The sequence below is a fragment of the Pantherophis guttatus genome, chromosome 3, assembly GCF_059756535.1.
Source record: "Pantherophis guttatus breed Tessera chromosome 3, ASM5975653v1, whole genome shotgun sequence".
Taxonomy (NCBI): domain Eukaryota; kingdom Metazoa; phylum Chordata; class Lepidosauria; order Squamata; family Colubridae; genus Pantherophis; species Pantherophis guttatus.
The window spans coordinates 176405573-176426057 of record NC_142065.1 but is presented as its reverse complement, the minus strand read 5'-3'; the positions used below and the strand labels follow the sequence as shown (position 1 = coordinate 176426057).

Here is a 20485-nt window from a genome sequence, read left to right as displayed (position 1 = left end):
CACAGGAGGTTTTCAAGACTGAACAACCCCATTGGTCCATTATGGTATGAGGACTCCTGCCTTGGTGTGGGTTGTACTAGAAGACCTCACATTCCTTCCAATCCTATGATTCTCTGATCCCTTAATGGAGGTTTGCTGACCAGGATTTAAAAGCTCCTCTTTTAGGATTTCTTCATAAATGAGAAATGCAATATGGGTTGTATTTTAAGAGAAAGTGATAAGTTACTAAAATTGTTTACAGGTAGACTTATGACCTGGTTCCGAAGTGCTTATGGCAACCCTCTCATGGTCACATTTGAAGCACTTGGAAACTGGCCTGCTTTTATAGTCATTTGCCCCATGGTCATGTAACCACATTTTGCCAAAATTGCATTTCTGGTTTTCAGCAAAAGCAGCCCATAGCGAACCATTGCAGCTTAACAACTATCATAATTTATGACTATGCTGAGGAAGCTTCATTATGATTGTAAGCTGAAAACTATGTAGATATGATGAACAGGGAAGTTGTTTTTTTATATATTTATTTTCTTTTTCTTACCATATTATTTTTTCTTTCTTTTCTATTTTCCTTTCTGCTTTTTTTCTTTTCTGTACTATTTTTTTTTTCTTTTTATTGTTTTATTTTTTAGTTTGTATTATTTTTTAAATTATAATGTTTAATAAAATTATCATACAAAAAAGATCTGCAGTTTGTTTTTGAGAATCATCCCTATACATTTTTCTTGTTAGTTTGGCAGCTTCTGAATATTCATACTAGTGCAACTTTTACACTTTGTTCTGCATTTTAAAACTAGCTTCTCTTAGCATCACCAATTTGATTAACTTGTATTTCTGTATACAAGCTGGAGATATTTTAACATGCAGTACAATTCCTTTTCTCTTTCTACTATTTTGTAGTCTTTTGAACAAGTTATCTCATTAAAGTGCTTTATTCCAGTCATGAGAATCAGCTTACCAGTCAACCCACTTTCTTACAAAAGAATTATGGCTTAATTCCTTTCTCTCTGATACTTTGAGCATTAGGATACAGACATCGAAGGCTATAGTCTTCATTGAAGTTCTTCCTAATTTTTTGGAGTGGTTTAATAGGGCAAATTCAAGTTATTCTCTCTTGAAATGCATAAGGCTCTCTCTGAAATGTTAAATTTCTGGATTTCTGTCTTCAGCTTCCACAGGTTGTAATTTGAAGTCCTCCTGACTGAGATTAGAGTGCTGTACAGTAGTGGCCAAAATTGTGGAGACCTTTTGGGAAAAGTGTATTTTTGAGGTTTGATGGCTAATAACACCACTTTTTTTTGAAGTAGTACCATAAAATTATATATCAATGGAAAGATAATTTAATCAAGAATGTAATGCTTTTCAACCTTTGTTTGAGAGACATAAGTGACTTTTTTTGTGGAATTCTAGATTTTAGGCCTAAATCCTGTAGTCTGCGCCAAACAGTCCACGCCAAACAGTCCTTGCACTCAACGTAGGTAAATTGAGGACCCAGTTTGTGGGGGCAATAAGCTGACTTTGTATAAATATACAAAAGTATGAAGGCTATTGCTTAACGCATTGTAAGCCACCCTGAGTCTCCGGAGAAGGGCGGCATATAAATCAAATAAAAAAAAAACCTTCACATTGCATTGCGCCATTTCATCTTGTATACACCCAGATGATTTTCTTCTGTCACATAGGCACAGGCAAATAAACAGATGGGCTATCTTAGCAGTGGAGGGAAGGACAATCAGCCATTTTAAAGAAAGGTCAATTTTATCACAATGCATCTATGCCTATGATTTGTGCTGCACTACCAATAAAGTCCAAGGAAATTGTTTTCCAAAGTCACTATGGGGAGTGGGTGCAGCAGTCTTGGATGCATATGTCTATTTTTACACAAGGCCAGGAAGTGAGTTGTTTTAAATTATGGGTAGTCCTCGAGAAACACCAGGACACTTAACAATGGTTCAAAGTTACAACTGATACCTCAAAACTACATACGACCCTGTTTCAAAGTTATAACAGCTGCAGTGGTCCCACAACCTCCTAAGCAGCTCTAAGGCATCTCTCTCAATGTGGATTCCCAATTGTGTGCTTGCTTACTCTCTTGTAATCTTTCCCTCCAGTGAATGTAAATACAAACACTAATTTCCCTTTATCAATAATCCCAGAATTGAGGCGGAATTCCAAAGGGTGGTGAAGTAGCAAAAAAGGGTTATAAAATTTATTCCTTTTTCCCAGCTTCCCGTGAGTTGTGTTCTGGAAATCTTCCCCACCATTTGGGCTTACCTGGCTGTTTTGGAGTGGTATTCTTCCAAGTATTGTATGTTCAGGGGAAATTTCTTAATAAACCTTTTTCAAAATTTAGTTCCATACTGGCATATCGCTTAATGTTCTTGTTATTTGTCCTGCAAATTCTAAATTAACCATCAATGCACAGTTTAAAGACAACATGCTCACATTCAAAACTCCTCATTACCCTCAACCATTTTCTTTCATTTTTTTATCATAAATATTTTAGACTCGTATTCGTTCATTCTTTATTTTATTGACTCAATTTTTATGCTGCTCATCTCCTCTACAAGGTCACATGATGTTCATACAAATACACTTATACTTAAACCTCATATTCCTTTTTATAAGGAGATACTCACCAATCACATTCTTATTCATTTTTGCATCTCCAAATGGCCTAATCATTTTTTCTGTACTATCTTGTCTCAGTCCTGCCAATCCATTCATGTTACTTAATATGATAATTTCCCCCTAAAACATATTCATTTGGAATTCATGCACAATTTCCCCCACAACTAATTTATGGTTATTCCATTATCACTGTGCACTGAGGCATAACTGAAGGATTCATTTCCAGCTTTACAAGATTCAAAGAACTGTTACATAAACAACCACTTGCAAACTTCACTATCTACAATGAAGAGATAAACCCCTCAGAAGTTCATGAAAAAAATTGTTAAAAAAGAACCAGAAAAATTCTGCTGTAATGTATATAGAAATATAATAGCTCTGAACTGAAACTAGTTCCATTGCTGCAACACCTTTCATTCCTTTTCTTCATAATTAAATTTTCATTCTTCTCTCAGCTGGTACTAGGATTAGAAGCCCTGCAGGCAGTGATTCAAAGGCACAATTCTAGGTAAGCTAAGTTTACTGCAAAACAAGGAAAGCTGCAAATAAGAAATCCAGTAATTACTGAGTGTAAAATGCAAGCCATATTTATCGTGGAATCAGTACACAGACTGTGCACTCTTCCATCCTATAGTGAGCTAAATGCTTTTGAGCAGGACAGCAATTAGCACTTGTTTCTTATTATTTATTTACTCATTTATTCATTCATTTATTCATTTATTGTTATTGTCCTGTTCCAATCTGGTAGACTTGAAAATAAAAGCATGACAAAGATAACCATTATATTCACTACCTAATAATCATGTGGAATTTTGGATATTTTTCATTATTTCTTCCTTCTCTTTCAACTAAGCTTTGCAAAGCTTTGTGTTTCTTTTAACTCACTTGTTCAGATGAAAATAATTGGACATACATTTTGTACAAAAATGCTCTTCTACTGCAATTCTGTTTGTGTGTGTGTGTGTGTATTCAAAAACAAGACAGTTGATAAGGTGTACAATATGAGAATTACTTTACATTTTGTATTTTGTATATCTATCCAAGGAAATCCTCTTTATATTCATATATGAACTATCTTTATGGGATGGAGAATGGCATTGCATGTAAACTATTTCTCCAAGTGTTCTCTTGACTGTGCAAAGAATAGTCTTACAAAAACTCTTTCAAAGATAATCTAAAGGTAAATATGCTAAAGATATGCCTCAAATAAGGATCTAACTGTAATACAGCTTTGGGGTTATTGTGGAATAGTCATTCCTGTCAAATGGAGATAGGAAATCACAATCCTTGGATACTGGCCTTTCATCTTTCTCCTGAAGGGTCATTATTTTTATTTGTTCATTATCCTTTAGACTAGAGACCATTGTAGCCCTATGCAATCACACCTCCTTTAATTGGTCCTCTGCCCATTCCTCAACATGTTACAGGTTATAGTGACATCATTTATAAGAAGACTTTATGCCTTCTATTCATGACCTGTATTTGTTTGCCTATAGCACTTGCTATGCTCCAGCCAAGTTCCCTTCGCTGCCCCATTACAGTCTTGTGAGGTGAAGGATGAGTGATTCTTTTGTAATGTTGCTACAAAAAAAAAAGTCTCAATGTCAACTGTGTGCAAGATGTTCCTACTCAAACAATTCTAAGCACAAATATTTAAATAAACATAAAGTGAGTTTGCATGACATTTATTGAACAATATTCCTGAATAGGAATTGTACCTGACAGTTTACATGTGGAAATAGATGGAAAGACTGACAGATAGACAGATCTTAAATGTGCCAATCTATATCTATATATCTCAAATGTAAATGCACAAAGATATATATGCATGCATGCACACACACAATCATATCCATGTACACAACACCAATCACACATCTTAAGTATGAGACTTAATCCTATACTTTCCGTTTTATTCCTTTCTAAATATACTGAGCTGTAATAAATCTTATTCTAGCATTTGCATGTCTTTCTTGATTTTGCAGTTTCTCTCATGTATGTACAATTTTTCAAAGGTAACAACAATTAAAGTCAAATGAGTGAATGAGTTTCCCTAATTCTTTCAGGAATCCCATCTGGTCTTTGAATTAATTCAATTAGGTTGATGATCTTCCAATGTCTTATGATGACGGTTTCATTGCAATAAATCTTGATTTATTTATGTTTTTCCATTTTATCTTGCTCTATAATTTGTTGTCTTTCTATCCTATAAAGATATTGTTTTGTAGACATTCTGTCACTTCATATCTTTCATTATTGTCCTTCATTGATTCAATATTATGAGGATCTCATCACTTTTGGTCTTTTCCTTTCTTTTCTTTTTTTTAAAAAACAGTCCTATCTCACTATACATCTCTTGCCAAAATAAATTTGCCATAGTGATGCCTTCGGGATTCGCATCCCTCTATATATATCTACCTTTTAAAAGTCTTCAACTTTTAATCTTTTAACCTAACCTTTTTAATTCAGTTTTTAACTTTGTTCTTATTTATGTTTTTACATTATATTTTTAATTGTAAACTGCCCAGTCACTTAGATGAGAAGGTGATGTAGAAATGTGATGACTAAATAAACAAGTACTATACTTTCTTCCTTTAAAAATCAGCTTTGGCAGGAAGAGACTGATCAGGTTCCAATATTACATGAAAGTACTGTTCCTGCTTGCAATAGGAGTTATGGTTGTTATTGTGTCAACCAGATTAGCATAATTGCACTAGAGTGTGTTAGTTCAGTTTAAGTTTATGACTTTCTTGGTTTTATGCAAGTTTGAAAACATGCCTATAGTGAAATAACTGGGAAAAAAAGTCCTAAATAAAAATATTTTTTATTTAAATATAAAATATTTTTCCCAAAAGTTACTGACTCTGATTCAGATCCCTGTGTGAATTCTTTTTTTTAAAAAAAATAAAATAAAACCTTTTACCAAATTTGTGTCTTGACAGAATGGATAGGACCATCATTAACTGGATAGAGTCATGTTAGAGAGAAAGAGAAAGAGAGAGTGTTCCAAAGCCAGAGGATTAAACCAATTGTTTTGTCTCTTTATGGGTAGCATCTGAAAATTCCAGAGAGCAGTGACTGAGAATAGATGCAATAGTAAAAGGATAGGGAATGGAGGCAGGCTATTTCATGCTGATATTGTTTTATGATAACTCAGTGATGAACAGATAGCACTTCTCTGACAGATAGGTAGTTTTTGTTCAGTGACCACAAGTAGAACAGGCACCTGGTTATTAGCAAAGCATCCACTAAGTGAAAAATCACATGACTGTGACTGTGCTTAAAATTTTATTCCAGCTTTCCTTTGCTTTGTAGCTTCAGAAGGCTATGACCCCCAAATAGACTGGTGAGCCCAGATAGTGGGAAAGATCTCTGGGATTTGACTCACGAGGAAGCCAGGTAAAAGGACAATTCTAAGCCCAAAAACAAAGAAGCTGGTTGTCTGAAACAATACAGTGCAATATTAGATAATTACAGGCCCTTGGCATGAGTATTCCTGACCATGAAATTAGGATTGAAGATAATCTGTAGTTTAAAAGACTAGTAATATTTCTGGGCTTGAAAAAACAACTTTGCTCTATTACAATTTAAGAGTCAGCTATAAAACATTCCTGGAATAGGGAAGACCAAGGGGAAAACAAGGGTTTTTTTTTAAAAAAAAATCTAGTTAATTCACTACTGATCCAGGCCACACTTTCCAACTTCTTTCCACCACATTTTTTAGGCTGCTTCCCTTTACCCTTTCGACCTTCTGACATGGACATTTCTTTCCTTAACGCCGTTAACCTAAGCAACGGTGCGGACACAACTAGTTGCGCACAAGCACAAACCGTGCCGTCTCAAGAGAGGCACCGCCTTCTGAACACGTGTCTCTTTGCAGCCAAGTTGCCTGTCTTCACACAGTCCCAATTTAGCAGTTCGCAAAGAAAGGGCCGGCTCCTGCTTTCAGCCCAGACACACAACCAGGCGGAGAGCCGGCTTCCGCGCGGGGGGGGGGGGGGTCTTGCTGAGAGCGGCCGCGAAGCGCGGAAAAAGCTGGCAGCTTCATGGAGGAATCGGGGCAAGTCGCCGAGAGAGAGGAAAGTGTGGATTGGGGCTACGAAGAAGGTAAGCAGGCGGCGGCCGGGGGAAGAGGGCTGGGTTGAGTTTGTGATCTGCGACCAGTCGGAGGAATGGGAGGGAATGGGAGAAGACTGAAAGTCAAGTAAAACCCACGCTGGCTCTTGCCCCCCATCAATATGTGCAGGTAATACTTGCCTTCATTATCAGATGGTGTCTGGGGTGTTCATAAAGCAATTTTCTTCCGACGAAAACGAAAGGTTGGCAGGTGAAGCCAGCTGCATCCAAAAGTGAGGGATTTGTTTGGAGGTAAAACAAAAAGCTTCAGAATCGCTTTAACAACACCTTGCCGTGTGGCCTTCAAAACTCAAAATACTGAGGTGTTCGCATGACCGAGTCTCTACTTTCAACTGCTGTGGCCCCGGGAAGGGATTTTTAATCTCTCGGGTTGTTGTTTTTTTTAATCGTCTGTGCGTTTTGAAAGGTGACAGCATTCCTTTTCAAGGCAGCATGGAGCCAGCTTTGCAGATGGGATATTGTGTACACAGTGATCTGGTGACACAGGATTAAGAAAACAAAATTGCAGGCAATGTGGATTTGTTAGCGACTCGGATTCTTTTTCAGGCTGGATATTAAGTGAAAAATTGTGTGTGCATGCAAGGATAGGATAGGATAGGATAGGATAGGATAGGATAGGATAGGATAGGATAGGATAGGATAGGATAGGATAGGATAGGTTAGGATAGGATAGGATAGGATAGGATAGGATAGGATAGGATAGGATAGGATAGGATAGGATAGGATAGGATAGGTTAGGATAGGATAGGGCTGGAAGGGACCTTGGAGGTCTTCTAGTCCAGCCCCATACTCAATCAGGAGAACCTACACCATTTATTTAGTTCAATTTATATGCCGCCTTTCTCCGAAGACTCAGGGCGGCTTACAATGCATTATTTATTTATTTATTTATTTATTTTATGTATTTATATGCCGCCCTTCTCCAGAAGGACTCAGGGCGGCGAGTTAAAAACATGTACAACAAAATCCCATTTTAATCCAAATTAACTAATAAATAATAAATAATAAAACCCAGAATCAGAGTCAGCCTATTTGCTTGAACAGCCATTTAAAAACCATTATAAAAACATTTCAAAATTAAAACATTAAAACCCATTCACACCATTCATGGCCAGATCTCACAAGATCGCAACAGCGAGATCAATTTCAGATAAGTGACTATCCAGTCTTTTCTTTAAAACCTCCAGTGATGAAGTGCCCATGATTTCTGAAGGCAAGCAGTTCCACTGGTTGATTGTCCTCACTGTTAGGAAGTTTCTCCTTAATTCCAGGTTGCTTCTCTCTCTGAATGGATGCTGTTCTTGTGGTTGTGGTGAAAAATTAAAAATGTACATTTTCTGAGATGATGGGAAGGAAGCATTATACAAAACGAGAAAAGTTAGATTTTATTTGGTGAAATCAAGACATTAAACATCTATGGAAATCCTCAACATCCAGGTCATGGATTTCCCAAAGGTTCTTTTCAAAAGGCAACTGGACTCTCTTGGTTTTTTCCTTGAAAAACTGAAGAAGCTTCTTGAATGAGAAGTGAAATGTTTTCATGAGGGGAAAAAAATAAGAAGGTTTTCTTGTTTCAAAAGTTGCCTTTTGAAAAACACCTTTGAGAAGATGTTAAACAGGAATTTAATTCCTTTATTCTAAAAAGAGTTTTAATTAACTTATTTATTTATTTATTTATTTATTTATTTATTTATTATCGGACTTATATGCTGCACTTTCTCCACAAGGACTCAGGACGGCTCACAGCAATAAACAACAAGTCCAATTAAAATTCAACAATAAAAACCAAAATTCCCATTAAAACCCCATTCAGTCCAGGCCAGCTTGGCGAAACAGCCATGTTTTAACTTAAATGTATTCCCTGCGTTGTGATATTTCATGCCTTTTACTCAGGCTAAGAAAATCTTATCTTAAAATCTTGATTTCCAGTTTTTATACCTGCACAACATTTTTATGGCTTAAAGATAGAAGGAATTAGTAGCTCATGTATTATTACGATGTTATTTTAGGATTCTTTGGCTGGCTCCTGTTTAACATACCTGCTGGAATTTTACTTGTAGATCCTTGTCAGATTATTGCATGTCAGAAATGACATTCTTCTGTAGTTAGTTTATTCTATGTTCATTAAATGATGGTCATGTCAATCTAAAGTAGTGTTTGACTTGTACTTAAATCAAGTTGAATATACATTTTTTAAATTTCTGATCAATGATTGTGATAATAGGAATTGAAAATGAGAACAGGAGCTGTTTTGTTATATGGTTTTATTTTCTCTAAAGAAATATTTGGCATTTTTATATTATGGTATATTTAATATTCTTAAGAAGAAATCTTTGGCTTGACCTGCTGACCCAAAGTGGATGAGAGATTAAATGCATTTTTGTACTAGATAAGCGTTTTTGAAAAAGCATCTTTGCGAATATGTGGGTATATATTGTTTATTCCTGGCATTGAGCAGGTGGAAAATGCAATCTTTCTAAATGTTGTAGTTCTTATGCAAGCCATAACTTTGAAGCTGCTATTTGCATATAAAGAAGCAGTCCTCTGGATAAACGTTCATTGAATAGTTAATACTCTGACCTTGTTTTGGTCTTGAAATGTGATATGTATAAATAATTTTTGTTCATTTTCCTAGGGATTGTGTCCCACTTCTCTTAATAATGTGATCTAGAAAAGGTAGAAGCTAGTGAAGCTATATAAATCCAGTGACTGCTATGCTTCAAATGCAAGCCTGTTGATAATGAAATCAAGGTTAAATTCTTGTGTTGCTCCCTTTTGCCTTTGTGGTCTAACTAATATAACTACTCTTATTTGGATGGGAGGGACAGTTTCCACCTGCTCTTGTTTGGATTAGCCTGATGTCAGACTGTTTACTTCTAATCTTATGACAACTACCTTCAACAGACTTTTAAAAATGTATAGCAGAACAGGATAAATCTAGTCACAGTCCATTTTTCTAAGAGCGTATAGAAAAACAATTAACTTTAATTTCAATGAAATGTGTTATTCTCTTTTTCAGGTGTTGAGTGGGGGCTAATCTTTCCTGATGCAAATGGGGAATATCAATCTCCTATTAATTTGAATTCAAGAGAGGCCAAATATGACCCATTGTTACTGAAAATACACTTATCACCAAATTATTTTGTATGCCGTGATTGTGAGATTCTCAATGATGGACACTCAATTCAGATCCTCTTAAAGACCAAATCAAGTATGCTTTCTTCATTACTTACTACTTTTGTTTACTTTAGGATAAGCTAATACCAGCACCCATTGTTTCATTTTAAAATTATGTTACTTATCACTACTATCAACATATTGAGAAATATTCTATTTGAATCAGAGAACTGAATTTAGACATTAAGTCCAATCTGCTGCTCATGGTAATAATTTAAAATAATCTGTCAGAGAGTTATCTGTGCTTTCCTTGAATCCATCCTAGGAAGTAGAGGACACTCCTGGTAATTGGTTCCAGTGTCAAATTGTTCTTAGGATTTTTTTTCCTAACATTCACTCACTATCTGTTTTCTCTAACTCAAATGAATTTCATGATCTTCATTCTGAGAGATTGGAACCTTTGTCTGTACAAAATCCCTTTATGTACATGAACAGCGCCATAAAATTCTCCCTCTGTTTTCATATTGCTGTAGGTATGCATTTTTTCCTCAATTTTTCTTTATGCTCTTTAGCTTTATTGTCCTCTGAACTTGCTCCAGTTTATCAGAATCCTCCTTTCATATACATTAATTCTGTCATTAATAGTATATTTATGAGGAGACTGAACTAAGGTCTGTGATTTGAACTCTGAACTGAACTGAATCGGAACTGAAATTTTATGATTGTGCAGTACAAAGTATAAGAGTGAAGGAAAATGATGTTCCATGTATTAAATAACTGATTGGGTCACGGCTTTCATTCTTGATTATCAGGGGTCTTAATTTATTTCATTTTATTTTATTTTAATTTTCACTGTCAAACTGGGGCAAAGGAAAGGCAGTATTTCACCAAATTGATGGCCTCTAAATATATTGAACATAAGTCCTTTGATTTTTTTTAATCAGTTCAGCATTTGTACATACTTTTCAGCACCATGACAAATAGTTCAATATATTTATAGAATGCCTGTTTAGAGAATATTGAATTCCTACTTCTCTGCTTTCATGTACATAACCCAAGTGTGATCAGTATGGAGAAGGCATCCTGTGAGCCTCGTGGAGATACTAGCTACATATTGTTGTAACTCAAAGGTTGCTTGGAAAAGCAGATGATGGCTGATTGCTGGGAGTGAAAGGAATGAGAGGCCACACTCCACCAGGAAACATATGTGTAATTTGTGTACAAACAGGAGATATGAATATGCAACTCTTATATCTCTTTCAAACAGAAAAGAGCTCGGAAAATTATCCTCTCTGGTATACATTTTAAACAAACATTCCTTTGCCAGCATTCAGAGTTGATTATATACAAAAAAAAATTAGTGTTTATAATATTCTTGGCAATGTTCTGAATGGTATGAGGCAGCTGAGGTTAGACAAAAAGAAATCTCATTATGATTCGAAGAAATACTGCCCTGGTAACTTGTAGCTTTGAGTCAGGAAAGTTTTTAAGTCCACTTTAGATATTCTCCAAAATTACAAACAGAAATGAGGGAAAAGTTATACCCACCAGACCCCATCCAATTACAAATTGGAGAGAGGCATATTTTGCATATGTACGGATACTAGATTTGTATCAAAGTGGGGGGAATGTCAAATCTACTGAAGCATAGAGATGAAGGCAAATCCTTTAAAGTTTCTTCCAGAATAGACACATACTTTGGGTGTGGCAGGAAAAGAACATTTGAAATTTAGAATTTCACCCCCCCCCAATTTTTTAAAGAGTGGCCTTATTACAATATGATATATGAAGTAAATATGCAGTAAATTTGTTGATCACAAAATTCACAGATTCCCTTTTAATTTACCAGTCTGGGTTTTTTTGTTTTGTTTTGTTTTGATATCAAGGGAAAAAGAGTCAAAACTGTAATTCCTAAAGGCAATGTTTTTATGTACCAGATCCAAGGCTGACTGATGTTTTGCTTTGTCCATGACACTTGTCTTTTGCAGGTTGAAGTAAGATTACAAAGTTCAACATTATATAAATCTATCAAACGTGTTTTCCTTCTGAGACAGTTATTTTGTTTTTAGTTATGCAAAATGTAATAAGCAAAACTCCACAAGCTTAAAATAAAAGAAATACTTACAAACTGTGAGCATGTGTGTGTGTAATCTCCCCCGAAAACCTCAAAATATACTGTTTTATAATGTCAGTCTCATTTTCCATCCACAATATTTATGAAAAATTGGTTTTAAAAAAATCACTTTCCAAACTTCCAGTGAGAAGTTTGAGCAACATAAGAGCCGTGGTGGCGCAGTGGTTAGAATGCAGTACTGCAGGCTACTTCTGTTGATTTCCGGCAACCTACAATTTGGCAGATCAAATCTCATCAGGCTCAAGGCTGATTTAGCCTTCCATGCTTCCGAGGTCAGTAAAATGAGAACCCAGATTGTTGGGGAAAATATGCTGACTTTGTAAACCATTTAGAGGGTTGTAAAGCACTGTGAAGTAGTATATAAATCTAAGTGCTATTGCTATTTCTGAGTCTGGCTGGAAAGAAGTAATTGAAGACTAATGTATGTTTTGTAACATTTGCATGCATTTACAATTATATAGTTTTAACACAAAGGAGAAACACACAGCTTAAAATACTTCAAAATATCCCCCAAGTATATGAACTATCTAGGGAGAAAGACACCATTCAAAATAGTTTCTCATTTGCTGGTGTCTTCTAAAATTTAACAAATTGTGGTTACTCAATACAACTTTATAGAATGTATGCATCTGAGATTTACTTGCCTCCTGTTGCTTCTCTCTATCGAATAGTTTTGAATAGCTGATCAGTCTTCATTGTTACATATTAGCAGGACTGACACATGGAGCTCAAGTGTGATAATATCTACAATTGGTTGAATGAGCCTCAGTTGCTGAAATCAGACAATATGTGATGCTACAGCCAAACAAATCACATTGTGGGTTACAGTAATGTGTGTGTCCAGCCACTGCTTGTTCCTACTTATTTCATTCTTGTATTCAAATGGCCAAATATAGTCTCAAGGCAACCATCACATAGTACAGTATAGTTTGTTTTCATAAACATAAACATATATTTTTCACTAAGAAAAATTGTGACACTGCATAAATAAAAGAATGCAACCGGATACTATTTGCATAGTATAATCATGAAGTATATTGCTCTACCAACTGTGTTAAGTGTTAACTCCACTGCAGTTTTCACATTTGACCTTTGCCCAAAGAGAAATAATTTTCCAACTGTTTGTTGAGAGGGGTTTTAGAACATTACTAGCCATGAATATCACTTGCTATAATTTGTATTGTGCTCTTTTCCAGTGTTAGTGGGAGGCCCATTACCTCGGGGCCATGAATTTGAACTTCACAATGTTCGATTTCACTGGGGCAGACAAAATCAGCGTGGCTCAGAACACACAGTTAATTTTAAAGCATTTCCCATGGAGGTAAGAGTGGTTTCACCTTACGTAGCCTTAGAATTTATTCTCTTAATGTTAAATCATTACCTCAATACCAGTTGGTTTCATTTTAACCCAGCATCTTATTGATTTATAGCAACAATTAAAGACAGTCAATTGAGGTGGGCACAGAGAAATTAAATTTACATGCATAGGATTATGCCTCTGGTGCAAATTCTGTATAATTAATTGGTCATAAAATTAACAAACAGTACTATAAACTTTGGCATTAATAATGTACTAAAAAATACCTGCCACAATAGTAATTTCTATGTCACCTTGAGTAACAAGTTGTTTTGCTTCCTCTTCTTAAACTGCACTTGTCTCCCATCTTGTGGTTTGAGATGACTGAGCAGCTTACAATGCGATAAAACATGCAGATATCAAAATAATTATGAATATAAAACATATTTAAACTACAAATTAAAACAAAGTAAAAAAATTACAGGTTTGGACTAGAGAAGTGGTGATGCCTTCTCTGTTACTGTGCCAACCACCTCCTGCCAACAGGTCCTTCAGGACCCCATGCCAGTCAGCATAGCCAAGTTTTAAGACTTTTCCTGAAGCCTTAAAAAAGGTGGGGGCAGATCTCACCCCCTGTGGCAAGATGTCTCAAAGGATGGGGGCCATGGCAGAAATGGCTTTTCCCTTGGATCCCACCATCTGAAATTCCTTGGCTGATGGGGTCCAGACTAGGCCTTCTGCCAGCACGAGGGGGGGAGTGGGGGGTCAGTCCCCATTGCAAAAAGATGGTTCCATAGATATTCTGAACCCATGCCATAGAGCAGTGTTTCTCAACCTTGGCCGCTGGACAATGTGTGGACTTCAACTCCCAGAATTCCCCAGTCAGCAGAGCTGGGGTGGGGCTAAATAGATTTAAATCTTCCTGCCCCCATTTAAAATGAGAAATATAGATTTCTTAATCTGATTTTATTTTGTCTCATATTAGCTCTTTTCTTGGCATTGCTTAGTGATGTATAGTACGCTGACTGGGTAGACCAGTTTGTTATCAACCATTAAACTATGAGCCGGTGGTGCAGTGGTTAGAGTGCAGTTCTCCAGGCTACTTCTGTTGATCACCGGCTGCCAGCAGTTTGGCAGTTCGGGTCTCACCGGCTCAGGATTGACTCAGCTTTCCATCCTTCTGAGGTGGGTAAAATGAGGACCCAGATTGTTGGAGGCAATATGCTGACTCTGTAAACCACTTAGAGACGGATGTAAAAGCACTGTGAAGAGGTATATTATTATTATTATTATTATTATTATTATTATTATTATTATTATTATTATTATTATTAAATTTATATACCGCCCTACTCCTGAAGGACTCAGGCGGTGAACAGCCAAGAGATAAAATACACATAATACAAACGTTAAAAAACCATTTAAAAATACATTAAATACTTTGGCCCATGAACAAATTTAAAACACCCCAATTTATAAAACAAATTTAAAACAATTTAAAAGGGAGGTTAGGCCGGACCAGCCTGCTGGAATAAGAATGTTTTGAGGGCACGGCGGAAAGTGCGCAAATCCAGGATCCTCCGTATCTCCGGGGGGAGCTCGTTCCAGATGGCAGGTGCCCCCACAGAGAAGGCTCTCCCCCTGGGGGCCGCCAGTTGACATTGTTTGGCCGACGGCACCCTGAGAAGACCCTCTCTATGGGAGCATACTGGTCGGTGAGAGGCTACTGGTGGCTCTAAGTGCTATTGCTATTAACAATACTGTATGAATAAACTATATGAATACTATACTACATGAATAAACAATATGGAATATGAGTTTTCTGTTTAAAGGTGCAAAACTCTGCTTATCTACAGAATTTCTTATCTCAAATCCCCTTTTTTCCTGGATGCATATCCTGTTTCCTGTCAATCATCTCTCTTCTTTCTCTTCACACTTTTCTCTGTGGATTCTCTTAGCTTTTTGTACCCAAGGAGCAACAAAAAAGAATCAAGATGGTGGGTGTGACTGAACAATCAAAGATCTGCTTATTTTGAAATATGTGACAATATGCATTAAAAAGGGTCAGGGCTTCAGTTACATGGCCATATTGGCCTTTTTGAACCCTTCTTGAATGGCTCTGTGCCAAAATACACTAATTTGGGATAAAATTCAGGCTTGCAGAATTAGTTCCACTTTATCCTTAAAAACTAATAATACATAGGTAAGAAAAACTGAAACAGGGAAATGCCAATTAGATTCCTTTAAATTTTAAGGCCCTTCTTTCTTATTGATCAACCATATAACAAAAATATATACTATAACATTAATATTAAAGAAGCTGCTCTACAAGCACCAGTAATGTACATTCCACTGTACAGTCACTGTTTTTATAATGGGTGAATCAGACTTCAGATAAATCTTTTTGTCTTATTTAGTGTAACAAAGAGTCTACAGTTAAGCTATTAAAACCTCTAGCTAGTTGTAGAGTCAACAGTATAGCATACTGTTACAATGTATTTCTAAAATACATATTTTCTCCTTAGAACCTGGAATATGTTTTAAAGGCTTAACAATAATGTGAAAAATTTCATGGAGAAGATTAACTATATGGTAAAAAAAAAAAGAGAGGTTAAGTAGTCTGTGAATGGCCTTAAAATGAGAATTTATGAATCTGTGACTGGTTGGCACATTTAGCTTGCTTATTCCATTTATTACATTTTTCAGATGTTTGCAAACATCTAAAGTATTATCTGTATATAAATTTTTACAAACAGATTTTTGATAAAGTGTTTTAAAACATTTTACAAAGTTCTGTTTTTTTTAAAGCCTTAGTTTTATAGAACATTTGTTCCTTTTGTTACAGGAAGAAACAACCTCCTATATTTTTAAACAAGACAATGATTAATGTACTGGTAAATCTTGAAAACCTTTGCTTGAAATTTATGATTTAGTATTTCAGAATTAGAATCTGAAAAGAACACAGAGTAGAATTACAGATAGTTCTCAGTTAATCAGTTCAGTAACCATTCAAAGTTATGATGGTACTTATGTCCTTGTAGTTGTATGATGTACCTTGTATGCAGTGGTGAAATCTAAAATTTGTTACTACCGGTTCTGTGAGCGTGGCTTGGGGGGGGGTAATGTGACTGGGTGGGTGTGGCCAATTTTTTTTTCTTTTAAAACCATTTTTTCTATAACCTTTTCGGCGAAGAGGTTGTAAAAAAATGCTTTCAAAAGGCTCTGACGATCCCAGCTGAGTTGCCTGATCGGCAAAGGCTTTTTTTCTTTTAAATGCCTCTAACGATCAGGCAACTGAGCTTGGATCGTCAGAGGCTTTTAAAAGAAAAAAAAGGGGTTTTTTTCTTTTAAATGCCTCTGACGATCCAAGCTGAGTTGCCTAATCAGCAGAGGCTTTTTTCTTTTAAAAGCCTTTGACGATCCCAGCTGAGCTGCGCAATCATCAGAGGCTTTTTTTTTTACTTTTAAAAGCATTTTTTCGGTGAAAGAGGTTGTAGAAAAAATGCTTTTAAAAGTAAAAAAAAAGCCTCTGATGATTGCGCGGCTCAGCTAGGCATTGGGGGGGGCAGGGATTTTTGCTACCGGTTCTCTGAACCACCCGCCTCCATCGCTACCGGATCGGGTGATCCGGTCCGAACCGGGAGCATTTCACCCCTGCTTGTATGATGGTACCGGTGTTTGTAGTTCCAGCCATCACAGTACCTCCAGCTTGGCAACTGACTCACATTTGCAATGATTGCAGAGTCCCATGGTCACACAGTCACCATTTGCAACTTTCCCTGCCAGCTCCCCACAAGTGAAGTCAAAGGGGAAGCTCGCAGAGAAAGTTGCAAGTTGGTCTGGTAAATTATTTACCTTCCAGTGGCTTTTTCTCCTGAGGACCCTGGCTACCTATGCCATCCACTGCCCATGGCAGCCACCTTGAGCAGGGGTGAAATGCTACTGATTCAGAGCAGTTCGGGCGAACCAGTAGAAAAAAATTGCTACTGGTTTGGATGAATCAGTATTTCTGACGATCATCTGGGCAACGATCAGCAGTGCATGCAATTTATATTAGCTAGAATCATTGGATTTCCTGCTTTCTAGCTAATCTAAATCGCGTGGCACAGCTGATTCCCCCCTTACCTTTGCAGACTTGGAAGGTTTCAAAATGTTCCTTTTTAGCGCTGCGTGGGCGCGCCTCAGGTGTGCATGCGTGCAAAGCACGTACTCGATAGCAGACTCACAGAACTGGTAGCAGAGGATTTCACCGCTGACCTTGAGGCACCTGGCAGCAGTCATGCCCTGGCACTTCCCCCATCCAGCAGCACCTACGTACCTACTTGCCAACCTGCTTGTAAACTGATTGGGGCTTGCAACTTCCCACTGGATTTCCCATTGACTGTAAATTGCAGAACCCCATCAGCCAAACCTTTATTGTATTTCAGTAACAAATCAAAAGGTAGATGCTGTCCTTTCAGCCTCAATGAGCAAAATTTAAGGAAAGTGATTGGGAGATTGTCCTGGCTTTGTTTCCCTTCCCACCAAGCATCACCTATGGGAGGGGAAGCATCTTATGTATTCTGAATTATGGTAGAAAAAATTCCATATTTGTGCTCTGAATAGTGAGAGACTTATTGACTGAAATGTGTAAGAGGCCGACTGTAGGTAGGAAAGCTCTGCATACTGCATGTCCTCCAGGAAACAGCAGAAGCTGGTTCTCCAATTTAGATGAGAAATATGACAAGGGCAAGGGGAACACATTATCTCTCCAATTTATAACACGACATGTATTCAAAAACAGACCCACAGATTTAGTAACATAATTAATGTCTTGACCCTTAGAACAATAGTGGTTGCTGAATGAAAAAGTGCCCTATAGCAGATATTTTTTCAATTTGAATTAACTGATGCTAATATAATATTTGCAGACTGTACAGATTAGTAAGATTGTTTGTTTTATAAAATTGAAGTTTACCATTAACCTTAAGCCACAGAATAAAAAGAAAAAAGTCTACAGATACTGGTACATCAAAGCTTCACAATTGTGGTATTATTTTCCAATGATAAATGGTTGAGAGAAGTAGGTTTGCTTTGTCTGGCTTGTTTTACACAAATGTTCATGGGACCTTGACTGCTTTATATGATGTGCTCTTAGAGATCTCAGTTGTGATTAGCTATTTGTGCTAGCACTATTTTGCTGCCCCTGTTGTGGCAAAAAATGCTGTCCCTTCCCACTGTTAAAATAAGGTCCCATTAGCACATAAGTAGGTGGACTAGAGAGAAGCTGCCATTTTGTTCTTTGCCTCAGCCCAATACAGAATAAACTGATCTGCTTTCTGAAAAAGACAGCTGAGGAAGAGACCCAGTCCATGTAATAGGAAACATTACTAAAAGTATGCAGTAATTTATTGCTCTGTAAAACGTATTTAGAATGCCATTTTGGCGTAGTAGTTAAGGTATCATGTTAGAAATTGGGAGAATGTGAGTTTTAGTCCCACTTTAGGCATAGAGTCAGATGAGTGACCTTGAGCTTCCTCTCAGCCCTAGGAAGGCTGAGGCAATGGCAAACCACTTTTGAAAAACTTTATTAAGAAAACTACAAGGATTTGTCCAAGGAGTCTTTGAGAATCAAACACAATTATAGGAGGAAAAATAAGAATTCAACATTAATCCTAAAAAAAGGAAGGAGATACTAGCAAACGCAAGCTAAAGCTTGTTGTAATCTAATGCAAAGTCCTTTATTCTGCTTATATGTAAATAAATATATCCTCCACTTTGGAAAACAATAAGCATAGCAAGCTAGAGACCTGTGCTTCTGAATTTTCCTGGATTGTCTAGCAAGAATGAAGATTGCACTTTGCACAGAACCAAATAATTGGTTATTGGACAAGGGACAATAGCTCAGGGGCATAGTACACACTTCGCATACAAAAGTTTCCAAACTCATTATCCAGTTAAAAGGAAGTAACAAATATGAAAAACCTCTGCCGTGGAAAAGTGTTGTCAACTAGATCAGTCAATAAGAACTTAATGGACAAATTGCCTAACTTAGTGTACTTGTTCCATATAAATATCTGATCTCATGAAACATCTCCCTTTGTCATATATTCTATTCGATAATAAGGTTATTACATGTTGTTAGAATGAATCTTTTTTTTTCTTTTTCACAACTTTTTTCCCTGAGTGATAAAATCACAGATTAGCTCTTAGCATCAACCCTTAACACAGAACTCCGAATCAATTTAACATGGAAGGAAGATTCATTGATTTCACAGCCTGGCAGTCTGATTTAATGCTGCCATGTCAGCTGCAACAGTACAAAAAGTGCTTTGTCCCAGGGCAGCCAATTTAGCATTCTATCTTATGTGTTGGGCAGATAGCCATGCAGTTCTTTTTCACTTTTGTCTTAAAAATTCTGTGCTGTTATGTCCTTGGATTTGTAAGATTCACAAAAGTTGCCATGCAACAATTATGTATCACACCTACAAGAATAAAGAAGGCACCTGCAGAGGGCTAATTGTCTTTGTTCAGCTATAGACGTTATCAGCCATTTTAATCCTCAAAAAGTACTTGTGGGGAAGTGTGGGAAACAGGCATATAGCACTGTACCAATAGGGTTGAAATTAGGGGTCCTTGCTGCTCTCTGAGCTTGCTGTTTTCTTGCAGATGTTTCATTACTCTAACTAGGTAACACCATCAGTGCTATGGTAGTAAGTAGTGTGCAGTACACTAGCACTGATGATGTTACTAGTTAGGGTAATGAAATGTGGGCAAGAAAACAAGCAAGCTCAGAGAGAACCAAGAACCCTTCATATAGTACTGTCTGCTCATTTCAAAACAGCCATGCCCTACTTGCATGATACCAGGAAAAGATGCAGCTGCTTTAAGATGTTGCAGAGAGGTGCTATGTTTGTACGTATGTTTGGAAATTATAATCACTACATTTGGTGGCAGTGAATTCTATAGTTGAACTATACATTGTGTCAAGGGGTGGATTCTACCTACCTTTACTACCGGTTCGCAATGGGGCCGCGTGCACAGAAGGGTTCTGATAACAGGGTCGGTGGGCGGAGCCTCCCTCCGGTTTTCCTACCGGTTCTATAGAACTGATCCAAACCGGGGGCAACCCACCACTGATTGTGTCCTGTCCTTGATGTTGACCCATTACAGTCAGGATAGTGCTTATAAAG

At 37.0% G+C, this 20485-nt stretch overlaps 1 protein-coding gene across 2 annotated transcripts in view; it reads left to right on the top strand.

Moving 5' to 3' along the window:
• Positions 1–6421: 6421 nt before the first annotated feature.
• Positions 6422–20485, top strand: part of CA8 (carbonic anhydrase 8 (inactive)) — a 45008-nt gene continuing 30944 nt past the window's right edge. Inside the window, exons 1-3 of one of the 2 annotated variants that reach the window (XM_087890605.1) lie at positions 6422–6735; positions 9785–9976; positions 13213–13337. In XM_087890605.1, the coding sequence (XP_087746731.1) occupies positions 6675–6735; positions 9785–9976; positions 13213–13337 (378 nt within the window). In that variant the 5' untranslated portion in view covers positions 6422–6674. The remainder of the gene's footprint in view (positions 6736–9784; positions 9977–13212; positions 13338–20485) is intronic. The other variant, XM_087890604.1, reaches the window with a different exon arrangement.